General features: G+C 37.0%; 1 protein-coding gene and 1 pseudogene across 1 annotated transcript; one reads left to right on the top strand and one right to left on the bottom strand.

The window, feature by feature from the left end:
• Window positions 1-1,779: 1,779 nt before the first annotated feature.
• On the bottom strand, window positions 1,780-10,856 carry LOC115231541 (tigger transposable element-derived protein 6-like). Its single transcript, XM_029801543.1, has 2 exons — window positions 10,387-10,856; window positions 1,780-2,995 (listed from the first exon to the last, which is right to left on the bottom strand). Exons 1-2 carry the CDS (start codon window positions 10,854-10,856, stop codon window positions 1,780-1,782), a joined length of 1,686 nt encoding a protein of 561 aa, XP_029657403.1.
• Window positions 10,857-21,970: 11,114 nt separating this feature from the next.
• LOC115231540 lies at window positions 21,971-26,025 on the top strand (annotated as a pseudogene).
• Window positions 26,026-26,444: the final 419 nt, after the last annotated feature.

Raw genomic sequence — 26,444 nt, 5'->3', positions numbered from 1 at the left:
CAAGTTGTGGGACTTGCGGAGTGGAGGGTCAGCCGTCAAGACTTATTCCTTCCACTCACAGTAAGCTGTCCGAGTCATTCCTCGGCCGGTCAATTCTGCCATCTTCGGACCCAGGGGTCGGCAAAAGCAGGCTCGCGAGCCTTTGAAGGCTCTTTAACTCTTACGGTAGGCTCGTTTCAATTTTTAGCAATTTTTGTAATAAATGATTTCAATTTTTAACTATTTTTTTGCATTCACTTCTAATTCAGAACAACTACCGAAATGTCTCATTTGCCAGGAAACTTTGAATCAAAATAAAAAGTCAAATTTAGAGAGACACTTTAACACAAAACACTCAAATTTCGCAAAAAAATATCCAATTGGTGATTCCCGAAACAAAGCTGTAGAGGAACTTGCAAAGAATAATCAGGTTGAGAATTCCGCTTTTAAATATTGGTATCACAATGCCAGGACTGCAAATATTGCCAGTTTTTTGATAAGCCACGAGATCGCAAAAAGGGGAAACCATTTACCGATGGCGAATTTATAAAGGCATGTTTCATTAAAACCTCTGAAGAACTTTTTCACGATTTTTCAAATAAAGCTGAAATCGTGAATAAGATAATGAATATATCTTTATCTGCGAACATAGTAGCCACCAGGACTTTTAAGATGTCTTCGAATGTATCTGTTCAACAAGTTTCTGACATGAAATTGTCTAATTCAATTTCAATAGCAATAGATGAATCATGTGATATAAATGACATTTCACAAGTATCATTGTTCATGTCATACTTAGGTGTCTCTGTTTGTTCGTTATGTGTCTCGAGGTTTCCTGAGGCAAGAACTTTTGGCATTATTGCCTTTAAAGGGTCAAACCCGTGGTAAAGATCTTGTTGGCGCAGTCGTAGAATATTTTGAAACGAATTATATTCCTCTTAATAAAATGGTTTCAATTTCAACTGACGGTGACGGTGATTTCAATCGAGAAAGGGATTTATAACTTTAATTAAAAGGAGAATTGATCATGAAGTGATTACTCTACATTGTATTATCCACCTAGAAGTACAATTTAGAATCTAACCTCAAATTAAAATTAACGACTTACGACCCAGACATTAACCAATCCTCCAAAGAAATGAGGAATCACATTTCTTATTAATGCGTCTAATTAATTTAATTTTTTAAAATGAATTCTTAATTATTTTTTAAATTAATGTCTATTTAATTTTATGAATTTAAATTTTTGACAAGTGGTAAAAGGTGGCTCTTCAATTTTTCGAAATTTCCAAAAATGTACAAAATTGGCTCTTCTCCAAAAGTATTTGCCGACCCCTGTTCGGACCCACTGACATGGTCATTTCATCCAGCGAGGACAGGACTGTCAGAATATTCGACCTCCGCAAGTCAACCGACTGTCTGTCTCTCTCCCAACCTCACCCAATCGGTCTCCTTCTTCCAATTATTGTAGAATTGCGGTGAGTAAGGGGACGTCTCTTGTCGCAATTCCACTCGATTCGGGGTTCATTAATTTCATCGACTCTTCTGGGACAAACCTGGGACGATTAAGGAGTAGTACAGTACGACCCCGGTTTGGGGTAGCATTTTTATCATAGTGCCCCAAAAAGCGGGGGTGCCCCAAAATGCGAGGGTAAAGATTTTTTGCTTTTATTTTCTCCTCAATAGATTTTTATTGCATTTTAGACTATAAATTAAAATTATTTAATATTAATAAAAATTCTAACATAGTCCTTTCTTAATAAAATTTAAAAATTTTAATAAATCCAACAAAAAATACTATTAAAAGTAATCAGTAATTTTCTCACCGAATTGGTTTTTTTTCAGTTCTCCTGATAGGTTTTTTCTAAATTCGTAGTAGATTTTCAAAAATTGTGGACATGTACTGAAAATATTATCTTCTAGAGAATTCACGATGTTTATGATTTCTTTAATTGATGATTTTTTAGATTCATATCCATCATAAGTAATTTTGTCCTCAATAATATCTGTCGAATCCATTGAAATAACATCTGAAATCACGTCATCTATTAATTCTTCGTCCAACTGTACATTATCCGAAATTTTTGATCTGTTTTCATTTATTTTCTGCCAGCAATTAATTATCGTTGTCTCTGACATCATTTTCCATGCCTCCCCGACAACTGTAATGACTTGTCTAAGATTGACATTATTCAAATTCAAATCAGAAAGCTGTTCTTTTTCAAATATAAGAGTAAAATCAATCAGTTTATTGAAATAGAGGGACTTGAAGGATTTTATTATTCCCATATCTAGGGGTTGAATTAAAGCGGTCGTATTTTTGGGAAGAAAAAGTAAATAAACATTGGAATATTCTGTATTTCTGTGACAGCTCGCATTATCCAGTATTAAGACAATTTTTCTCTTTTCATTGATCATATCTTGATTTACTTTCCATAACCATTTCCCAAAAATATCACTAGTCATCCACGAATTTTTTGATGCAGCATATAGTACTCCGTGATCCTCTGCGTTAAAATTTTTTAAACACCTAGGAGATTTGAATTTTCCAATTAATAGAGGTTTTAACTTTTCACCAAGTGCATTACAACAAAGGAGAAGGGTAACTTTCTCTTTGCTCATTTTAATTCCATTGCATTTGTCATTAAATTGAACAAAAGATTTCGACGGCGTTCGCTTTATGTATAAAGCTGTTTCATCACAGTTAAAAATATTTTCACTTCCTACAGTTTCCAAACAGTTGTCATAATCAGCAAAAAAATTGGAAACCGTAGAAAGGTCAGATGAATTCTTTTCTCCACTTATAGTTTTAAATAGCAACTCGTGTCTTTTCTTGAACCGGTCTAGCCATCCATTTGATGCCTTAAATGATTCATAATTTATCTTTTTAGATAATTTTTTTGCAATCAGTTTTAAGATAGTTCCAGAAATTGGAAGAAATTCATCTCTCAGACGTAGAAAAGTTTCAAAAACTAATCTATCTAATTCATTATTTGGATCATGTGATTCCTTGATTCTATCGGATTCAGTTAATCCCGCGTCAAAATAATAAACAAAATTTTGTTTAATGCGAGAAATAGTACCTGTAATTAATAATTAGTTAAAAAAGATACCTTTGCTCGTTTTATACTTTTTAGCAAGATCTCTTTCTGAAAATTGACCATGTTTTATATCTTTAGCGATTTTAATTTTTGTTTCATAATTAATCTTTGAATTCTTTTTACGAACCATACTAAAGTCAAAATAAACACGTGAAATAATAGTATTAATTAATAATTAATAAATAAACTAACATTTTGTAATTAAATAAATTAAATAAGTGCCCCAAACCGGGGTCATCAAAAATAAATAATAGAATGAAAAATTTACTGTTTTCAAAAACTGCCCCTAAAAGCGGGGGTGCCCCAAAACCCGAGGGTGCCCCACCCATGGGGTCTGCCCCAAACCGGGGTCGTACTGTACTCCAATGGTTGCCAACTTGCGCATTATCCTAGTCGCATGTCAATTCGGTCATGTCCACATGCTGGGTTGAGGATTATTCTTTGCCCATCCTTCTCACTGCAGGAGCCGATTCCCTAAACTACTACATTGGTATGATCGAATTCAAGCCAAGTGAGTGTGATGAAATAGACCTTATTGTGTTGACAAAAAATAGAGATTATACTTGTCTTGCGAACAGCTAGGACGTGGAATAACTAACATTGTCTACTTAAGTAAAAGAATTCTTACCAAGATGGACGACACTTTGTGGAGTGAGTCAAGTGTATCCCAAAGGAAGGCTGCCCTCTTTGCTGTTAAAAAAGCGCGTGGTGCACACCTTGGGACCACAAAAGCTACGTGTCGGCAAGTATGGTCCAAGTGCCATTCAAATTAATGTGAAGGAATTGATCAAACTTCAGAGGGAATCCCTAATAAATACTTTAAAGTCTTCACAAGACTCTTTTTTGCTGCCTGGAAAACCCACACAGTGACTATTATCGTCGTCAACGTGGCAGAATAACTCTCCCAACCAGAAGAATTATTCTCATATTGGCGGGATAGGAATTTTTTAATAGTCAACGGAAACAGTGTAATCACGGTAAAAGACGAGAGTCACGGAGTGCGGGAGTATGCTTTACCATGATTACACATGAAGGCATAACCAGATGCTGAGGTCTCTCCATCTTCTGCTCTGCAATTATTATAACTTGACGCGGTCCTGAAAGTTACGAACCTACCATGTCAGATCCACCAGTGAAATGCCCATTTGGTTTGAGTTTAGTTATCTCCGTCTGGTGAGGAATGGAGACTTGTCTTATGGCACTTTGTTTATATCCCCGCATGTGCAACACCCGCATGTGCAGCACTCGAAGAAACAATATTAGTTTATTCATCTTTCTCTGTAAGTGATCTCAATTCGCCCAAACTGTCTTTGAGTTGCCTGCATCTGACGGCACTTATTTCTTGAGACTTTTCTACTGTCTTAAATAATAAATAATTAGAATGTTATAAATAAATGAACATTGTGGAGTCATATGTGAATTACATAGTAGAACTATGGAAGGAGACTGTAATTCGTGAGAGTGGCCACTCTGAGCAGGTGGGAATGTAATATTATCAACAGAGAAGAACTCTGAGCGTCATCGCAGTGCTCAATCACGACATTGACAGGGAGGACGAGCTGAACGAACTAGTCATAGATATCTGCCCCCTCTTCACTTGGATTGGTTAATCTGCCCACCACACTGCAGATGTCCGTGTGAGATTCCCGTTCTACACCTTCAGAGATATTGCCAAGAGACTGAAAGGACTCTACCGGACTCTCGACAACAGAGGGACAGTATTCGAGGCCCTGACTAATCCTGACCTGCCGTCACTCCTCAACAAATGCGCAGAGTCGAGGAAGCACATTGGGGTGATTGGGGCAATGCAGACGCATTAGGACAACTGGGCAGTCTTCCACTACTGTGGAGTTAATCTGCCTCCCTCTGACAAGATGTGGGTCGTCGACAGGGGGCGGATGGTCGAGGTGGACAACGAGCTGATGGTGGAACACCTCAAGGCCCCGTCCATTTTCATATTCGACACGTCATCTGCAGCCACCATCGTCAGTCGTTTCCAGGTTAGTCCTCCTGGCCCATTCAGAACTCATTCCCTGATAAGGAGTTTATTCATTTCGCTGCTTGCTCACACGGCGAGTCACTTCCTCGCGCTGAGGGACTCCCCGCCGACTTGTTCACGTGCTGTCTTTTATCGCCAGTGCTGCTGTCCCTCAATTTGTACGACCTCGCTTCCCATTATTAGTCAAATGTGGAGCAGGCACCCGTCCCAGGGGGAGTTCCTGCCAGTCGAGTATTGCATTCACTTCACTCACATAGACTGGCCGGCAGCCCGAAAGACCGGAAGACTCTGCACGACAACTGCAGTGGATTCTCACGGCCATTCAAGACTGCATTGCATTCGACCTTCTTCCTCCAGGTTGCCGTGGGGATTCAATTCAGCCCAGTTCACCAAATTGTTCAGAGGGGATATTCTCTCCTCCTGTCTATTTAGGAATTATATGCTGGCCACTCACATTCTGGGCTGTCTGGATGCCCACCCTGTCTCAGTCCCCTCACTCCCCTACACCAAAACTCACAACCTGTGGAATCTCTGGCACTCTGTCCTCGACGAAGCAATCTCTTTCCTAAAAGAGGGAGAAAGTTCCGAAGGGATAACCATTGGGAATGATTTTTTTGATAAAGTGATCACGTCGTTCCAGGCTTACACTCAACTTCACCGAAACAACGGACAACTGTTGCCGGCAATGCTCCAGGTTTGCACATTTCTGACATTGCGGGCCATTTTGGTTCAAACCAACCGCACTCGGGCTATCTGTGCTCTTGCAGACTACGTCGAGACAATGGGCGAGGAGCAAGTTCATAAGGTTGTTATTTTCCCTACTTGTGAGGTGGTGGCCGTGGGGTTTTCCAGTTATCTCATCCACTTATTGCCGGTGGCAGAGAATGAGCTGCAGAGAAAACTATTTTATATTTGGGGAAAACTGCTCAGAGCGGATAATGCACTCTCTCACTTATTATTTCCTTTAGAAAACGCGCCAGGCCTGCATGAATGACGATTTCTACAAGCTTTTTATTTGCAATTTGCGTGGTGCCTCCTCCCCGGAAATCAGGGCATATTCGGCCTATTTCCTGGCTATTTTGGCAAGTGCCATGCCCTCCAACCAGGTTAGCCCCTCCTCGTGACTGTAGTATTTCATTAATGCCAGGGATGTAATCGACGTGTGCCTCGACTATTTACGATCCGCCGATCGCCAATATTTGTTGGTATACCTCTTCTTGCTCGCCAAAGTGTTTACTGTCAAACTCACTTTAGATATGCCAGAAAAGCAAATACCGTCAATCAGTCGCCCTCAAATTGGATGCGATCTACCAACTTTGTCAGCTCGTGAAGGATTCCTGTTTTCTGGTATATCGTGGTGAATTACGACAAGATCAGGTCAGTGGCGATGTACTCCATTCGATCAATTCTGGTTGACTGCGACTCGCGGGCGGACATGTGTCTAAACACACTCCAATCTCTCAACAAGGCAGTCGATACTGCTCGGACTGTCTACTATAAAGAAATTTGTTTCCTCAATCAACTTGTATGTGCTTCATTAGGAGTTGTAGGAGTCATTATTCTTGGTGGGTGGAATACTCATCGCCTATCTTCCTTGTTTCCTAGCTCCCTCGGAAGATCCAGATCGACGGGGATTGATTTTTTACTTTTTGAAGAAATGCCTAGAATTTGGGAAGAAACTTAATTTTCCTCAAACAACCACCCCCGAAACGGAAATTATACTCGCCATTGTCTCCCTCTATGAAAACTCGATGACCAACCCGGAGGTACGCTTAATGCTTATTAAGTCCGTCAAAACCGAATTCAATCGTGTCTCTCAAAAATTGGACTTGTTCGATAAACTTATTGACGAGTTTGTCCGCCCCAGCTTCAACACCGCGTCCTTAATCAACCAATGTCGTTTGTGCAATAAAGATAAAGAACACCAAATCAGATCTTTCTTGTCCTTTAAATTCCAGAATTGTATTTTTGACGGTATTACTGAGGTTTCTGATGGGCAGATTATTCCTCTTTCAAGAAAACTAAATCGTTGACGCTGTCCGTGACAAAGGAGTGTCGTATATTGTTAAAATACAACAAATTCACGTCAGAACTATTCATAGTGTACGATGGGACTGAAATTAGGTATACCTCACTTGTTCATTGGGGTAGTGTGATGGACAGGAAGGGAGCACTGAACCACATAATATCCTCGGAATCAGACATTTCTTGTTTGGAAATTATAAACGAGCACGACAATGCCCACTTGCTGACAATATCTCGTCAGTGCATTGCATTAATGTAGTCAGATAACCACATTGTTTGTGTATATCGCGGCAACCCCACTTATGAGCGCGTCCGGTCATGGATGGCTGCCTCGAGTTGTACTTGTTTGTTTGTAGGCGAGGAAATGAATGTTCTTTCATCCTGGAGTCAGTCGTGTGGTTTACTGGCCATCTCTCATAAACAAAGCATTTCAATGTGGAATCTGGAGACTGAACTTTTTCACGAGGTTGTCGTTTGTCTGGCAGTGCGAGTAGAATTTGGATGTTGCTCACTGTCTCGTCACTTGCATGGCTTTTGACGAATTTGGGACTAAAACTCTCGTTGTTGGCACTTCCACGGGCAATATGCTGTTATATGACTTGCGCACCAAATTTACCACGTTTGCTGTCATAAATTAGTTCTTGGCCCTCCAAAATCAAGAAAGTGGGGGATTCTCCTGTCTCGTTGATTGTATTTGACTCTTCCCATGTCATCCCATTGATGTGTGTACTGTATGTGTTTATACTTATGTTTTAAAACAGAACGGACAGATTTCCTCCTATGATTCTCAGCTCACACGCTGCGTCGACAAATTTAAATTTCCCGTGAGTATTTCATGTTCTGCATATCATTCTACATTTAACCTGCTGGCCTGGTTGATCAGGATGTCATAATATTCAGTTCTAGTCAAGATTCCTCCATTCAGTTTATAAATTGTAGACACATGAAGTTCTTAAAGACGCGTTGCATCAAATTCGCCAAGAACACTCGCATTGCTTTCTACGAGGGAAATGTTGCTTTATCTATCTACGTTAGAACAATCTGGCTGTCGCCGATCTTGATGGAAGAATTCACATATATGCCTGCCCCCCCTATTAATGCTTTTGACAGCAGTTTTACTACGAGTAGAACTTGTTTTTTTTATCACTTATTCATGCACTGCACATCCCTCCCACTTGGACAAACCTGGAGGACGATTCCACCCAAATTTCGATCATAGGTCAACCGCATTGCAAACATGAGGAGTACTATGGACATTCAATAAGTGTAATCTTCTACTGATTTAAGCAATGAAAAGAATGGCTCCACAATATAAGAGATTTTCGACAAAATTGATAAAATAAATAAAGATCATTAGCAATTTGTGGTGTAAGCGGGAGAAAAAACACTAGGAAAATCATGAAAATTTAAAACTTAATGAAATTGGTGTGTCATCGCGTCCTAATTGATACAACTAGTGAAGCAGAGACGGTTTAATTATCAAAAGACTGAGAGTAAATCAGCGCAGACATCCCTAATTTCCCCCAATAAGAGAAAATTGAGAGGAACACCGCCAATTCGACTGAGTGCAGGCAGCATTAAGTGAATCCATGATAATCCCTGCATATTACCTCCCGTGGAGAGAATATCGTCAAGATAACCACACTCTGGACACAGTTGACATCGCCGATGTGGATTTATGGAGAGTTATGGGATAAATATAAAAGCACACTTTGCCATATTCCTGACTATAGTGCTTAGACTCCACATCATTTTGCCTGCGACGAAAAGTTGTAATTTGTTATTTTGGACATATGTATACATGAAATGTGTAACATCACATTATCGTTATATAATTTTTATCAAATGATGACATGAACAGAGTAAGTTTTCATTCTTTTCGATAATTCAATGAAGGTAAAAATTCCACCTATTTGCTTCGATACCATCATTTTTACGTAATAAGCTTTGTGGTTTTACATCCCCTGTACATTTCTTTACCCAAATGGTCCTTTCAAAAGATATCGAGGAATAAGCGGTGAACTCTAACTATGTTGAACTCTTCACAAAGATTTTTTAGAGACACATTTTTGAATTCTTAGCCATTATCCGATTGCAAAATTTTGCAACGTCCATGTAGGTAGAAATGCGATCTTAAATTGTTGCATACTTCTTTTGAAAAATTATGAAAATGTGGTCTGACAAATGCAAATCTGAATAAACCTACTAACCTACCATAAAATCGATAACTGCTAAAATCCATTTTTAATCATAATTTAAAGCTGAAAACCTTTTCCAATCTACAAAAATTTAGCTGAAACCTTTCACTCGTGAAAGAAGCAAAAATATGAAGATTCATATCACCAAACTACATGAAAAATTAAAAAGAATTCAAACTTTTAATGTACAAACAAATTTTCTTTTTAAAAATAAGCTTGAAAAATTTCTAGTAAGATTATTGGACTCCGCCTTAATAAAATTGAACACTCCCAATAGTATGACCATTTTCAAGAAATTTTTAGTCATAATATTTAACAGCGTCTCATAATGTTGAACATAAAAGTAATGTTCAATAATATTTGCCGATATTAGCGGCACTAAGTTAAATTAGTGCTGTGTTTTCGGCTGTATTAAATGATAGAATGTTTGAATATAGTTATAATATTCGTACAATATATGCCAGTTATGGAAGTGACAAAATAATCGACACTGTGGAGATAGCAAACTCTACACAAGATAAACTAAACATGTGATCCTATTTTTATTGAATTTTAGTTATAACTGTAAATTAAATAAAATATTAAATATAAACTACGCCTAATGAAAAATTCTTTAATAGTTTATTACTGACAAATCTACTACTCATCGCAATCCCAAAAGACGGTAAAGGTGTCTAACGATATCCAGATCTTTGTAGTTTCCCAATATCCAGATCTAGAATACTTTTATTAAACTATAAATGAATTTTTTAAATGAATCTATGACAAAATTATGTATAAAATACAGTTCTGTATAGTATTTAATTTTAATAAATGAAGATTCAGCTTACAAACATGAAATAAAAGTTATATGTAGCATGAAATAATTTTTGTAGCTTTCAATAAATTAATATTCAAATCAGTTAAAAATAATATATTGCGTAGTATTTGTTCAAATTAACGAAATTTGTGAAATTTTTTGGAATTGGATTAGAAAATTGTAATATAATTTTGACAATTAAATGATCATTGCATTTTTATATCGAAAAGTTGAATAATAAAGACTAATTATTTGTCAATTGAACTAATTAATGCGTCCTCTTACTCGATTCTCCTCCTCTTCGAGCTAAAGCCAATCTCTTCGATGGGCACACTCATCCATCTCACAGGGTTGGCCTCTTCTGTGGTCGTTCTGAAGTTCGACTCAATGGCCTCACTTGGCAGAGCCTCTTCCGTTGTTCCATTTGTAAAACGAGTCGTTTGGCATTTTTCTGGCGGGATCATTCCAAATTTGTGTTCTACACGCATACTCTCCAATGTTTTTTTGATAACCACCGACTGGATGTAAGCTCGTGTAAGTTCTTCCAAACCAATAGTATCGCAATGATGTTTATAGTATTTACTCACAACACCATCCCACTTTAGTACCAATGGTACTATGGTTACCTTGGCTTTGTGGATTAATCCCAGTTCACTGGCAAGCAGGTTGTACTTGTGGAGCTTTTCCACTTCGACTTGCTTCAATTTTTTTTGAGAGGTGATTCCAATCTCTATAAGCATGATTTTGTTCCTCATTTTGTCAAGTACAAATTACTTATTCTGTTTGAGGGACAGTTTCCGTTTGAAAAGTCCAGAAGACTGTCTAATCTAGGAACTGATCACCTCAGAATTTTACAAAACAAATACATATCGATTTTTCACGAATAAAAAATGGTAGCCAGTGAGATATGAGATGTTTGGCTGACTCCTTTTTTCACTCGCACTATAAAGTACTCAGTGCAGTATACTCTTTACAGACAATATGAGCCTAAATTGACCGATAGAAATATAAATGATGTCATTGAGAGGATACTTTGTCAGTTTTACTTTTAGAATATTAGAGAAAATGGAATTTTTGTTTATCTTGACTTGATCTAAGAAATATTTGACCTAGAGAAAAGCGAGCAAGTCCATAAAGAACACTTTGATATTTTAATTACCTTATTTTACTCTCAAGCTGATTATCAGAAAGCACGGAATGATCACAGAAATTCATTTAGGTTTCATCGTATAAAGACTGGTATAAAATAGGTTCGTTCTGGCTTACAATCGACGCAACATGTTTTATCAACTCAGAGGTATTTGAGAATGGAATACTTGCAAGAGTTTTAAATGTCGTCAAAAAAGAAAAGGATTAGAGTTCATGACTGGGAATCAACATTTTGGTAGTTTTCACAACGCCACGTTGTCTGAAAGCAACTTTGCAATAACTTTGATTGGCGTACATTTGGTGGTGTGGTGCATCTGAATCAAATGTGCTGTTTCCCCTATTAAAGACCAGGCCATCTGTAAATCATTTTAAAACTTTTAGTACTACTGAGTGTTTGAGTCACATTATTACATTATGAATAATCGGTTTGTTCAGTTTTCAAAACAATACGGGATTCGTTGCATAGGGATTGCAAGCTATTTCCGTCTTCTGACTGCTAAATTGGCAGTGAGGAGTGTATGCCACTGCCTCAGCTCCGAATTTGCTTCTCTCCAACTCTGGATGGGGATCGCCAACGGTTTCGAGGCCTCACTTCACGCTTCCAGAAGTCTTCTTCTCTAGCTTGAAATTCAACTCCCTCCACACAGCCGTGAAGCTCAATTTATGCAACATTTTTAATAGCACAAGGAGAGATTGTAGCCTTGAGGCTTGCCTTCAAAGGGTTCTAGAGATCGCCCAGTTGGTTTTCCTTTCCTGCGACAAAGAAAGTATGCACATCTTCAGAAACTAACTCGTCTGTTCCCGGACAGGAGTTCAGCATGGTGACCCACTCAGGCTTTTCATTTTCACTCTCGCGGTCGATGATGCCTTACACTCCCTAAACTCTTTTTTGAGGATCCATTGAGTCTATTTTCCGGGACCTCTAAATCTTGTCCTTGCTCTCCGCCACTTCGAGCTAGAAGTAAATGAAAGAAAATGCGTGCTTTTCAAGATCAACTATTCTCTGAAAATTTTCTCGATCTTAGAAAATCAATAACCGATCTCAACTCTCTAAAACTGTGTTGAGACGCAACTTAATAAATAAAAGTTAGGCGGAACATAACTATAACCACTTTGGGAGAGACTGCTTTTTTCAAAATTAAGAAATCTCTATTATGAATTGAATAGAGAAGAAATTTCTAAGATAATATCGCTTTGTGGTTTTTGTCAGGTAATAACTCCTTTCTGTAAATATTCTTAGCCGAAAAAATCATTGTCTACGAAGCTCCTTATTACGCCAATCATTGCAAAAAGATGCAGAGACAGATACATTGCGAATTTAATTGAGCTCGAAAGATATTCGGCGATAAATGATGGCTTTAGCTGGGTATGAATTTGATGTTACTAAAATAAATTTTGGTAATTGTGAAATTCTTTTTCAAAATATGTAATGTTTGAACTGTCAGTGATCAAATCGTCTGCAGAAATCACAGACTTATTCCAAAGTATTTTGTATTACGGGCCATCGCTTTTTCTACACATTGATATTGAAAAAGAATTTTGCAATTTGCTAATAGATGCTCAATGTATTAAATATGGTATACTTGTGAGGCCTCGTGCTCTTTGATACTATCGCAAGTCGAAAGATTAATAATTTAAATTCGATTTCTAAATTTAATCAAAGCATAAAACGTTGGATATTGTCGGCAAGTTTTTCTCAAAATTGTTTTGGACAATATTGGGAATACAAAATAGACATCGTAAATGATTACAACAATACTATTCATTTTATTAACCAGAATTTTTATTTATCCAAATGTATCATTTTTAAAAAGGAATGTTGAAAACTATTCTTTCTTTGAGAAAAAATCCCATTTTATATATTTATGGGTGTTAAAAATCCTGGAAAAATCGATGAGGGGGAAATGAAGCAACTTTTAGCTTTTGATTTGACCGAATTATCAGAGGCATAGGATATTGCATTATAAAATTTAATTATTGCAAACGAAAAAATGTTTAAAACAGAAAATTGAGATGCGACGAAAATTTAAATGTTGAACGACTGTGCTTTTAAGGTCTCAACGTCAAATTAATTTATAAACAAGACAACAATGCCAATGTTCGGTAGTATCAACTTTACGATGGACATGATGTTAATAAGTATATTGTTTTTGAGTGAACAAATGCTGGGAGCAGTTACATGGAATTCATATTTCTCGATTGACTAAAATTAGTCAATTTTTTAAAATCTAGAATAAAAATAAGTTTTTATTAAAAATTAACGATAAATTTTATTTAAAAAATTCATTAGGATAACCTAAAACGAAATAGCAATATTCAAACGTATACATTAGTTACATAAATTGGGTCTTGTTAGTTTTGTTTATAGAAATTATTAAAAATAGACGCTAAAAATTAATTGTCATAATTTTAATCTAGAATGGATTCTGTATCATATGTCTATGCCTTACAGTGGCAGCCTGGTTATGCTGAAGTTTACTTAATATGTTATAATCAATAAGAATAAAGATTACATAAAAACGGGATCATCAACGTGGACTATTCACGGTCTCTGGTCCGTTAAAAATCTCAGTACTGAAGGGACATGTCCATTTTCTATTGTTAAATTAAATGTACTGTTTCAATAAATCAATTTTTAGCCAATAAAAAAAGAACTAGAGAAATATTTTTCTAGCGACCTAAAAAGTCATCCGAATGAAATGTTTTGGTGATTATTGAGTTAAATTAAACTCAGGGAACATGAATGGAATAAACATGGACGGCATTTTAAAGGAATTCTCGATGGAGAACTGAAATATTTCAGTAAAGCGTTGGATTTGCGCAAGGAAATTAATTTAGACAAGTTAAGTTATCGTCTAATACATTCTAGAAAACTTTCTGATTCTGGAATTATTCCGTCAAAAGAAAAAAGTTATTTGGTTTGATTGCAATCTTTGAGATTTAGCTTATCTGTTTTGAAGAAGCAATTTTTAAGTCGTATGGAGTTACTGTGAAGGTTGTTACCAACCATCAGAATGTCATTAACCAAGTCTATTTTTATTATGACAGTGATTTTAAACTCGTGAATTATCCATGTGATGAGATCTACTATCCTCCATTTAACCCCTGAAGTTAAAATCCATATCTGTCACTAATTTTGGGACTGGTTTTTATTAAAATTTGGTTTTTCTTTGAATTAAATCAATAAAAACTCAAATTATGATGACCTAGCTGACAATAAAATTATTTGATTGACCTATTTTCATTGACATTTAAAATAGAAATAGTTCATAATTGGGGCTAAGAGAAAATTATAAGTGTCTTTATTTTTAAGATTATTTTAAAAACAAGGGAGACTAAAATAAATCTTTAGCACCTAGCGATCTTTTCAATCTACACAAGTCTTGAGTTCCATTAAATGAAATTTACCATAACCCAAGAAAATATCATTTTGACTTAAAAAACTTTTTAATTTAGTTTATAGAAAATATACACAAGCACGTGCTTGGTTCTTGTACCTTTGATTAAGCCAATCAATTTGTGTAAAAATCTACCTTGCTTGAATCGGGGATCACGGGGGATTATAATTAACTTGCTTACCCTGATCCTTTGGTCAATAAAATGTCCTAAATGTAAAAACAATGGAAATATGAGCTCATATGAGCTACTATTCAAAAAGGAAGAGGACTTTCGATCTTTTCAGATCGATTGGAACCAGAATCATCCTTTAGGAATGCGTGGCCATTTGATTGAGATGGCTACTCTTATCAAGTCCGAACACATAATACGAAAAATTCCATATTGGGCTCGAGACTGTGATTTCGAAAAGCTCTTGTCGAGAGTAATCTCCAAGGGCTTTGTATTAGAAAGATTCTATAAGAATGGGGAGCCTCTAACTCTCGGGAAACTCATCGTAACAAACAAAGTCGAAACACAGTCTCTGATAACTCTGGGATTGAAAATTGGTTTCACTCCACTAAGAGTTGAATGGTTTAAACGACCTTAAGTGCGATGTTTTCGCTGTCAAAATTTTGGTCATATTGCATCTTTATGCAAGGAGTCTCTGCGCCGCTTTCTATGTGGGGGTATTTTCTATATTAATTGTGGCCTGTCGACGCACAGAGCCAATTGGGGAAGTTGCCCAGTCGCTAAACAGTCACTGGAGAGAAGAATCGGAGTAATGCGACAATCAGAAATTACTTTGGGAACCTCTGTGACACCATCTGACAACTAGAGCACAATTTTTAATTGGAAAGTTAAAGTTGAAAACTCTTTGAAGGATTCTAAGGACATCTCTAATAATCAATTTCCCAAAAGGAATGCACCTAATATAAAAGTTTCGAATGAGGAACTTGTGAGGGGAAAAATTTCGAAGGAAATTGTTAAGAAACGGACTTTTCTCTAATGCTGATGTACAGACGGACGCTGAGTCTTACGAAACAGTGGATTGCGATAACTGTCGAATTTGGCATTCAAAAAGATCCGATCTGTGTTCCACAGAAAGTAAGCAATTTAAAACGGGCCCCTTGACAACCTGAAGGAAGCCAAAGTGAAACTCTGGACTTGATAGAGGGGCAAGCCTTCGAAATGTCTGAAAAGCCAACCAATGATACGTTTCCTTTAGCCAAGTTGGCGGCACTCCCACGGGAGGTTAGTCGCCGACGACGGAAGGATTGATCGTACTAACGATCACCGGAACTGAGGCTCCTTCTATCCTCAAAGAAGTCTGACATCTTGGTCATTAATGAGACTTAGCTAAAGGAATGAAAGTAAAATTTAAAGGCTACATGTCTATTAATATACCATGGAAAACAAACTCAGTGGCGGGAACAGGAACCTCAGTCTATTACAGAGCGACCTGAAGGTGAGGAACGTCAAAGTTGTGGAGGAGACTCTCTTTGAACTTATTGTGCTTAAATTGCATACGACTACTGGTTGGCTAACCATTGGAGGAATGTACTTAAAGTCTTTAAGGCATTATTTAAATGTCATTGAGACGTTCTTTGAAGAAAATTCCTTGGCAATCCTAGCCGGAGATCTTGAAATGTGAGCTATGGATGTGAAACAACGAACATGGATGGAGCTTTCCTATAAGACTTATCCAGTAGTCTGGGTTTTTCAGTCTTTATTTCGAAAGAACTGAATTATTATGCTGACAGAGGTCGGGATGATCGTTTGGGTATTTTTCCATGCTCGGCGTCAATTAGTCCCTTATGTTATATACCAAGTTTGAAGAGGACATTGGCTCTGACCATATCCCCCAAACAATGCAAATACGAATAACTGTAAATGTTATTGAAGACTTACTCATTGGTTAAAATCGCGTAAATATGGACTGGAGCTTATTTGAATCTTATATGCGAGAGTCCTTTCGAACTGTCGTGCTCCAGCCTTTGAGAAGCAGAGAGGATATTGACAACCTCGACGATCACCTAAGATGGTCAATCATAAAATTACTGGACACTTAGGCTGGAAAAATTACCTAAAGGAACACCAAATCATCAATTGAATTCGAAACTTGTTAATTTGCTCAAATCGAAAGGTACTTTGGAAAACCGCAAAAGGAGATGTCGAGTTTATTAAATACCGCCTGAAAATTGAGATTAACAAAATCAAATTTATTATTGCTTAAAAATATATAAAATATTAAATGCCCCATAACGGGGTTTATCTTTTAAAGACGGGATGTCCACCTTCCCATACGAGCAGGGGAAATCCCTTATTTGGGATTCTACCTGTTTGGACACGTTCTTGCTGGGAAATCTCGCTCTGTCCGCCGCCAATCCTGGGCACGCTTCGAGGCAGGCCGGGTGTCTCGTGCGGTCATTAATTGCCGGGCTGTTAATAGTGTCCGGGGTGATGAGAACGACTGATCACTTAAAAACACTATGAGATATGCGCTCTAATATTTACACTGTTTATAAGCTACTAGGTAGAATTGTGTTTTAATTAAAATAATGTTTGTTTTCATTAATAAATTATTTTAATTTTTGGTTATCCAATTATTAATAGAAAACCTAATAAATTATGGCACGTGTAAACACGCGGTTGACATACCTTGTTTTTGTATTCCATTATTTGGTCGATCCTTATTTTTTTATTTAATTGGATTCAGAAGGGATATTTCGCGATGTAGTTTCTTTTAATAGTTAAATTATCTGAAATTGCATCATTTTGTAATATTTGTAAGTTTATTCCCTCAATCTGTATATTCAAATTTTGAAAATTCAATTTCATTCTATTTTTAATGAAAATTTTTATTCTTTATAACACAATTTTATTTATGACGGAGAGAAATATTTTGAGTCGATAAAGCTATTTATGATATTTTCCATTGAAACAAGAACGACTGTTTGTTAGTGTTTTTAAGTGATCAGTCGTTCTCATCACCCCGGACAGTATCAACAACCCGGGCGCTATGACATTTATTTATTATACATTATTGAATATATTACTGGTCTAAATAAAATTGCCAACATTTAAATCTTAAGCTGTGATATAATTGTGCAGAATGTTTAATCCGTGTGCTGTCAAATTACAAGACTTTATTGATCTGTTCCAAACTCAGGACTGTCGACAATACTTGATGGCCCACAATATTCTCGACCACGACAAGTACTCCTCCTCACGACTGGAGGACTGCTTTTTATCCGCCCTCAAACATTCTCCCCAGAAGGCTATCATCAACGCACTTAGCATTGCTGGCAAGTTTCTCTGTGCTAACTATCTGGAATCCTCGCCCCGCATCGACAAAACAATTAACATTGGCCATTGACTTTAAGTGATCGACTGCTGAAATGTGGCTACGAACACGGAGGAGACGGCTGTGGAATGCTTCCTCATATTTGCAGAACTGGGCAAACTCACGTTGCTTAAATCCCTGCAAATGGAATTCGACTGGAAGGATTCGTGGATGTGGGGAGTCGGGTCAGTTGACTTGACGCGAATCCAAAATTTCTGCAGTTTTCTGAAATGGCCGTCCACAACAACAAAATATGGAAAGTATTTGGGCGAACAATGAATATGAGGTCAATCAAGACACAAACTGAGGTCGATGCGGGGAGAGGATTCCAGATAGTTAGCAAAGGGAAAATAGCTAAATAATTATTTTACTTTTATTATTGGTTCTTCGCTATTCTTAGTGCAAAACCCATGTGGATTTACTGTTTTCAATCAGTAAAAACTATTTTATTACTAATCATATGAAACCACAAACTAAATGATTATTCTCAACCCAAAAATTTCCTTAAGAATAGATTTTTTTGGTAATAAAAATGTTTTGTAGTTGTATTTCCAAAATTCTTTCCAATCAAATGCTATTTTTGAATGGCCTTACATGTTTGATGGATAGTCAATGAGAAACGAGTATTTCGGCACTCAAAAATGATTGTGTAATCCATATGTTAAATTCAAATTCAGAGGTACTTAAATCTAGTCCTAACTTTATTGTATTCCAAGAGTTAACTGTTGTTGCTTGCTCAATTGCTAATGCGAACAAAAAATCATTTAAGTGCCTTTATTTCTAACACCCTGCTTTTTTTGTGACAAGCATTACTTATTAGAACATAAAAAAGTACAAATGTCATCAAGTCGAACATTAATCCAGTTTATAACTCAGTTTGTCAAAATTCATTAAAAATGTTAGGAATTAGTATTTTCGATAGATGAGCTCCCTCTTGGCCTCGACGAGGTCATTGACGTGATTGTCATGGATTACGAAAAAATTGGAAAAAATAGGTTAATTTAGTTTAACATGTGAATAGATTGCTAGGAACTGCACAAGCAAAACTCGACAATGTTTTCCAAAAATCAATTGATTCATTTCATCTCGAACTATCTCTGAAGGAAACTTCGAAAACAAGCGTAAATATTCGACTTTTCAATTTTAGTCTGCATTTGTGGACTTCACTGTCAAAGTAGATATGGATCAAAATACGGTAGAAGAGGAGACTCCCTCACCATAGAACCGACGGGTAATTTGAACTAACATTGTTAGAGGATAAAATTGAAATTCCGAAGAATTCACTTTCTATTCAATCAACGAGGCCTGTCGTTGTCGACACAAATCCCAGGGACTTTGAGGTTCTCGAATTGTCTTAAAAGTAGATCCGAGTGAAAATTGTAAGTGCGAGACGATTGCAAGGAGAAAACATAAAACTCATTTGCAGGTTGAAGTTGAAAAAGCAATATAAAAAAACAACAATTAAAAAGAGCACCAACTGTCCGGAGTGGAATGAAATGTTTTATTTTAATTTAAAAATATCACCGAAACAACTTGTGACTGAAATCATTGACTTTAATGTCGTGACTAAATCTAAAACTCAATTTAAGTCTACGACTCAAAAAAACTGCATAGCGACTGCCTAATCGGATCATTCTCCGTTATTCGTTTAAATTCACTTTTAGTGCGACCTTGGCTACGTTTACCACTCCCCTTCACGAGCTGTTGTTAACAAATGGCTTTTTCTGAGTTTGCCAAACCAGAAAAGAATGTCTTCAACTGGGTTTTCAAAAATATGCATTTCTGTTGTCGGTGCGAACGACAAGCCGCCTGTTTTTGCGCAAGATTCTACAAACTTTGACGTCGAATTGTATATATAATATTTAACTTAATAGAAACCTGCTGAAACCACTGGGAGCATCCTTGCATCCAATGACATTACTCTTAACAATATATGAAGCCGAAGATTTGCCACAAAGTATTTTTAGCCAATGCGCGTAAATGGCTTTATTTTCTCTTTAAACAACATATTTAGTGGATCCTGGAGCCATGTCTATAATGAAAAGTCTATTTACGAAAAACAGCAACAAAGATCTGATCGACCCTTACGTAATTACTTCATTTGCGGGGAAATCGGTTGGGTGAATATCGCTAATAACAAGATTAAATCCAGTATATTGCCCAACACAGATCATCCTTCATTCATGGAACGACTTGCGTTCAATTTTATGGTGGAAATTATTTTTTCACATTTTCAGTTTCCGACGTTGTGTGAGACCGTTAAATTGACCGTAATGGATTGGTAGCATTGCCGTGACCTTAAATTTCAGGGACAAATTAAACGGAAATGATTTGGTGGGGACGACCACAATGTCCATTTCGGATATTTCTCTTTCAGGAGAAAACGGTGATATACAGTGAATGAGTGCTAGGCTTTATGCCGACATTCGGGCCTGCTTATCTTAATATTTATGGATCTCATCGAGAATTTACCCTCCTTTCTGACAAGTTTATGGACGCCGACAAGGGGAATGTGGAAGGATTCAGTTACCGAGGAAGGATTTTAGTTGATTTGAAAACCATTCCAAGTGACCCAACTCTCCCACCAATTAGTCCTGCCGACAATTCATACAAACTTAACATTTATGTAACTTAATTTCGTCATTTTAAGAAATACAAGAACAGACGCTCTTTTGTTCTTCTTGGGATGATTCAAAACGCAGGAATGCTGAAGGAACTTGATGGAATGATCACATTCGAACTAAGCATTGGTTTAAACTTCATAATGACTGGATAACAGGAATCTACGGGAATGTACTTGAGAGTAAGTCTATTCCGACGTCTTCAGCAACTCTGCCTCTGCAGGAATATTATGACGGAAATTACTACAATTATATTCCATTTGGATCGGAAAAACCCGCAATGAGAATTGAGTGCCAGTGGGAGGACATTCTGTTCAGAATCAAGTCTATGAACCAAATTTCCAACTAAAAACTAAAAATAGTATACCTGGAGCGATTTAGCTTGATAGGACAAGTATGTTGCAATTATTCGCAATATGATAATTCAAAATGTCTAGCACAGGGAGTTGGCTAGCGAAGCTATCAAATATGTCGAGGATCTCATAGCTGATCTAAGGTATTTTTGAATTTTACACATTTTATTCAGACAGCCAATTTTTCCAATTGGGGAAAGTGAAAATGCAAATATTCTTGACCGAAATTTATACGAAACCTCGAAATGGAGTGAACTCTTACTTACAAGGCCGCATTTTTCAGATATAACAGGAAAAATAAATCTTCCTAAAAATTCATTCAAATGTCCAGATGGTTGGCAATGGAGTGGGTGAATCGCGTTCTCGGGGAATGAAATGGGTTCCTACCACCTCAGTATTTTGTCGACATGATAATCTAGTCAAGCGATATGAAAGCTATGGATGTCCAGTTAGAGAGTGGATGGTCATGGGCTGACGACTGGAAAGTCGATTTAAAGAGAGCCGTGGACGAATTTGGCATGCTATAATTATAGATGAATTAGGTTGGGAATATGCTACGTTTGATGGAGAAATGACCAATTATTCTCAAATAGAAAAGCTCTATCACAACTGTCGAAGAAGACGTTTATTAAGAACGAGGACTTTTAACAATAACGAGACTGTATTTTATTTATCACTTAAACAAAGATTGAAAAAGAAATTTCCACTGATGGTTGGGAGTACGCACAACTTTTTACTACCAAATTTCATAAAATAAACCGAAAAATGGACTTGGTTAGACGTCGGCGGTGGGTTCGAAGAATTATTTGCGACGGAGAGCTGATTCCGTGCACATTTTTATTCAATAATTCCGTAAGTAACACAGTTTAGTGTATTTTTAGAACGATGACAAGACATGTGATCTCGTTTCTCCGTCAATGACCTTTCATGTTAAAGCCTGTCATAAATATATTCCAAGGTAGAAATCTCGTGGGATTGGATAAAAACGGATTATTAGGTAATAAGTAATATTATGTTCGAGACTGCTATTTATATGTTGTTTGTAACAACCAGAGCCAAAAAACCAAGACAATTAAAGAAACTACGTCCCCAAAATGGGATCAGACATTAATTTTCAAAGAAATGCTATTATACGAAAGTGTCGATTCTCTCAAAGAGAATTTGGTCGAAATCAACGTGGAAATATTTGATAAAGACAAAATAGTTAGTCATAACCTTGCCAACTAGGGGAATGGACGAGTTTATAGGACAATGTTCCTCAATTAAGCCTTTCACGAGAATACCGACACCACAACATTCCCCGCAACTCCAGTGGTACCCCGTGTATCGCGGAGGTAAACAATACGGAGAAATTCTGGCTGCATTCGAACTTATTGTATGATTTTTGAAATTCAAACTGGAATAGAATCTTCAACGAAAGACATACCCATTCCCGCCGCAAAAAAGTGATGCTACTTATTCCATTCCCATGGATATTCGTCCTGTTATGGAGAAATGCAACATTGAAGTCACATCTTTCACTCAAAGTATAGGTTTTTGCGCTGGGACTCCGCGACATGAAAGCATTTCAGTTACTAAGTGTTAAACGCCCGTCGGTTCAGGTAGAAATTGACGGAGTCTACACGGAGACTGGGAAAATCCGTCACTTTAATAAAAAATCAAATTTTTCAGAATCATTTTTAAATATTGAAACTGTTGGGTTATTTGACACATGTCTATAGATTCTTCCTCGGAATCCAGCTTTCTGTCCCCCAATTAATGTCCGCATTAAAGATAATCGAGAGTTCGGGTGGACTCCCGTGGTGGCCATGTGCTCAATATCCAATTTGGAAAAATACCGCAAGTCTGCATCGGAGATCTCTTCAACTTTCCTTGACCTTATCCCCAAAGCAAAGCGCGGAAGTTATTCGGAGAATTATGATCAGACTCAAAAGTCGCGGTGTGAAGATGACCCGAATTTAGCTTTATTGGTTATTTGATGGCCATAAAAGTAGAAAACAAAAGCAAAGACATCGATTCAAGATTCGTCTGTAATGCAGGTGACTTTTATGCAGTGATAGGATTACAGACACTGAAAAAATGGAGATTCAAATAGATTGGTGGTCAAAGTACTACGCTTCGACGGGGGAACCAGGGAAATGCGGAAATTATCTTAAAAAAGGATTTGACACTATAAAAGTTGATATAAAATGTTTTACTATTAGATTTATGACACGCCGCTAGAAGACGCAGACAAATTTCAAAAATTTCACGATTTTTGTGATACTTTTAATCTTTATCGAGGAAAGACAGACAACGAAGAAACGGAATGTGTCGGACAATTCAAAGTTATTGTGTGAATATACTTGTTAGGGGTGTTTCCGCATTCATCCTCTTGAGGCAGGAGCCGTTCCATGTCAGAATGTTCCGAAAATTCCATTTTTAGCAGAAGAAAAGTGTATAATCCGTGTCTATGTCCTCAAAGCAGTGGATCTCAGACCAATGGACAAATCCGGACTTGTTTGCATTGATTTGAATATTTCAGTCTGATCCATATTTAAAAATAAAAATTGGATCTCAAAAAATAGATAATCGAGAGGAGTACGTGCCCGCCAGCCTAAATTCTTGGTTTGGGAGGTATGAAAGTTCTAGAACATTATAGAATGTTCGAATTAAAGGTGCAAATTCCGGAGGAAAAAAACCTTGTCATTTCTGTGATGGACTACTTTGATCGGAAAGACAGTTATAGACCTTGAAGATAGACTTTTGACGAAACATCGAGCTACCTGTGGTCTTCCAAAAAACTACTATACGTGATATAGCGAGTAAATATGTTGACAGGGATGGTCCTAACGTATGGAGAGATTCTGTCAAGCCCAAGCAAATCCTGGAATCATTTTGCAGTCAAAACAACCTGGAGAAACCGATTTATTTCGAAAAATCTTTAAAAATCGGAGAGAGATGTTTCTTTTTGGAAGACTTTGGTGATTTATGTTGATAACTTTGCCAGAAACTCCGGGAACTATAAATGATTACTTTGGAGAGGCCTCTGAGAGACTGGCCTTGCATATCTTAAATGCAATGCCTTTAGTGAAAGAACACGTCGAAACTCGTCCATTGTACAACGATATTCAGCCAGAAATTGAAAAAGTTGTCAAAAATTAATAAAACTAAAAAGGGGAAATTGATGCTCTGGGTCGACATGTTTCCTCTTTGTTTGGGTCCTCCCGGTCCACCAATTGACATTTCAATCCGAAAACCTGTCAGGTTTCTCACCTCAACCTCCTTTCCCACAGATATGAACTGAGAGTGATCGTGTGGAACACGAAGGACGTGGTTTTAGATGACCAGCCATTAATTGGGCGCGAAATGATGTCTGACATTTACGTCAAGGCGTGGATCGATGGAATAGACTTGGTGCAGAAGACAGATATTCATTACAGATCGTTAGACGGCGAAGGAAACTTCAATCGGCGGAACATCGGGAGAGGCTGCGCAATCTGCTGAGGGAGGCTGGGATCACCTGAATTCTTCTTTCTTTTGGCTATGACGGTGATTTTCTGGTTCAATAAATAAATAAATAAGAAAACTTCAATTGGAGACTGATATTCCAATTTGATTACTTTGAAGCAGAGGGAGAAATGGTGATTAAAAAAAGAACACTATTGGAGTCTAAATACGACAGAACGACGTCTAAAGCCTCGCCTATTCCTCCAAATATGGGATAACGACAAATTTTCCTCAGACGACTTTATCGGAATGACTGAAATACCATTGAGGGGATTGCCTAACCCCGCGTCCTCTAGTAAAAAATGTGATCTCCGATGTTTTGATGATCCGTCAACGTTTCAATCTTTGTTTGAACAGAAAAGAATTAGAGGATTCTGGCCCTGCTACAACTTGAAAGAAGAGAAGCCGATTTTGGCTGTTAGATTTAAACTCATTTTACGCAGGGGAAAATTGAAATGGAGTTGCTGACAGAAGAAGAAGCTCGTGAGAGGCCAGCAGGACTTGGAAGAAGTGATCCAAATAAGAACCCACGCCTGCCTGAGCCAAAGTGAATAGAAATATTAAAATTATTAGCCGCCCTGCCACGTCGTTTCTTTGGTTTTCGTCGCCTTTTAAATCGTTCCGATATATAATATGCAGCAGGGGTTCTCAACCTTTTTAGCTCAAGGGCCAAATCGATAATTAAGATTAGTTTCGCGGGCCGCACAAAAAATATTTTATATATTTTTATATTTTCCAAGCCGGTAACTCGCTTGCAATTCGAAGTGCAGCCACTGCTGATGCGTAATGAGTTTTTGGACTCTTTTATTTCTTTTTTTAATTTCAATTTCCTTTATAAAGAAATACAAACTAAAAAATCTTAAAAAGGCGTTGTAACTAAAAGAAAGTATTATTTGTTTATCAAGTTTTTGAAATCCGGAATAAGTAAAGTCGAAGAAGTTCATAAAAGCTGACTCAAGTGATTATCCGTGAGTTTCTTACGATATTTATTTTTTATGCGAATCATTTTACTAAATATTGATTCGCATAAATATGTACATCCAAACATTGATATATTCATATATGCATTGTGTGTTATATTTTTGAATTTGACTTGAGGAATTAATTTGTAAAAATTAATAATGGACGCTTTTTTGAACAATGCCGCCAGTTCTATATCATGTAGTAAATTAATGAGGTCGAGTTGAAACTTTGCAGGCGCATCCTTAATTTCCACGCTGAATGGAGTTGCGTATATTTTTATTAAAGGAAGGAATTCTTTAAAATTCTAAAAATTAAATTTATATAAATGTACCCCAAAACGTGCTTCAAATTGATTAATGAAATCACCAATTATGGATATGTTTAAATTTAAGAATGAATAATTAATTTTAAACATTATTAAAAAATTAAAAAAGTTAGTTACTCTAGAGGGGCCGCAAAAAAAATCCTGTGGACCGCATGCGGCCCCGGGGGCCGCATTTGAGAACCGCTGATATGGAGAAACTACAAATGGCATATTATAACAGCCATTGCCATCATATTAATCGTCACTTTCATTTTACTGATTATATACGCAGTGCCTGTATTCCCACCTCTCACCATCCTATAGGGTGCCACTGTGGAGAAGATGATTAATTAATTACTAATAACTTTTTAACATGCTTCTCATGAGATTTGACATATGTTTTAGCTTTAAGTAAAAATGTTAATAGTTATTTGTTAGTGGACTAAAAAATATATAATCGCAATGCTAAGACAACATAGACATCTCGTCACACGCGGATTCCTAGTACTAATTGGAACCGGATGGGACATCACGAGCTTCATAGTCTTTTCAGCCACACGCTAATGAAAATAAAACTCAAAAGACAAGAAAAACCAACTCAATCGGATTAAATAGACAATAGAAAAAAAATCTTCGACGTCTTTTGCCATTTGTTCAATTTCTTTCTTTACCGTCTCTAAACAAGTCAACAGGTTATTCTAATCGGTGGCTGTCATGTGTAATTCCACCAACGTTTTGATAAT

This window comes from Octopus sinensis, unplaced genomic scaffold (genome assembly GCF_006345805.1).
Source record: "Octopus sinensis unplaced genomic scaffold, ASM634580v1 Contig18731, whole genome shotgun sequence".
Classification (NCBI taxonomy): domain Eukaryota; kingdom Metazoa; phylum Mollusca; class Cephalopoda; order Octopoda; family Octopodidae; genus Octopus; species Octopus sinensis.
This window is presented reverse-complemented; position numbering and strand designations above follow the sequence as displayed.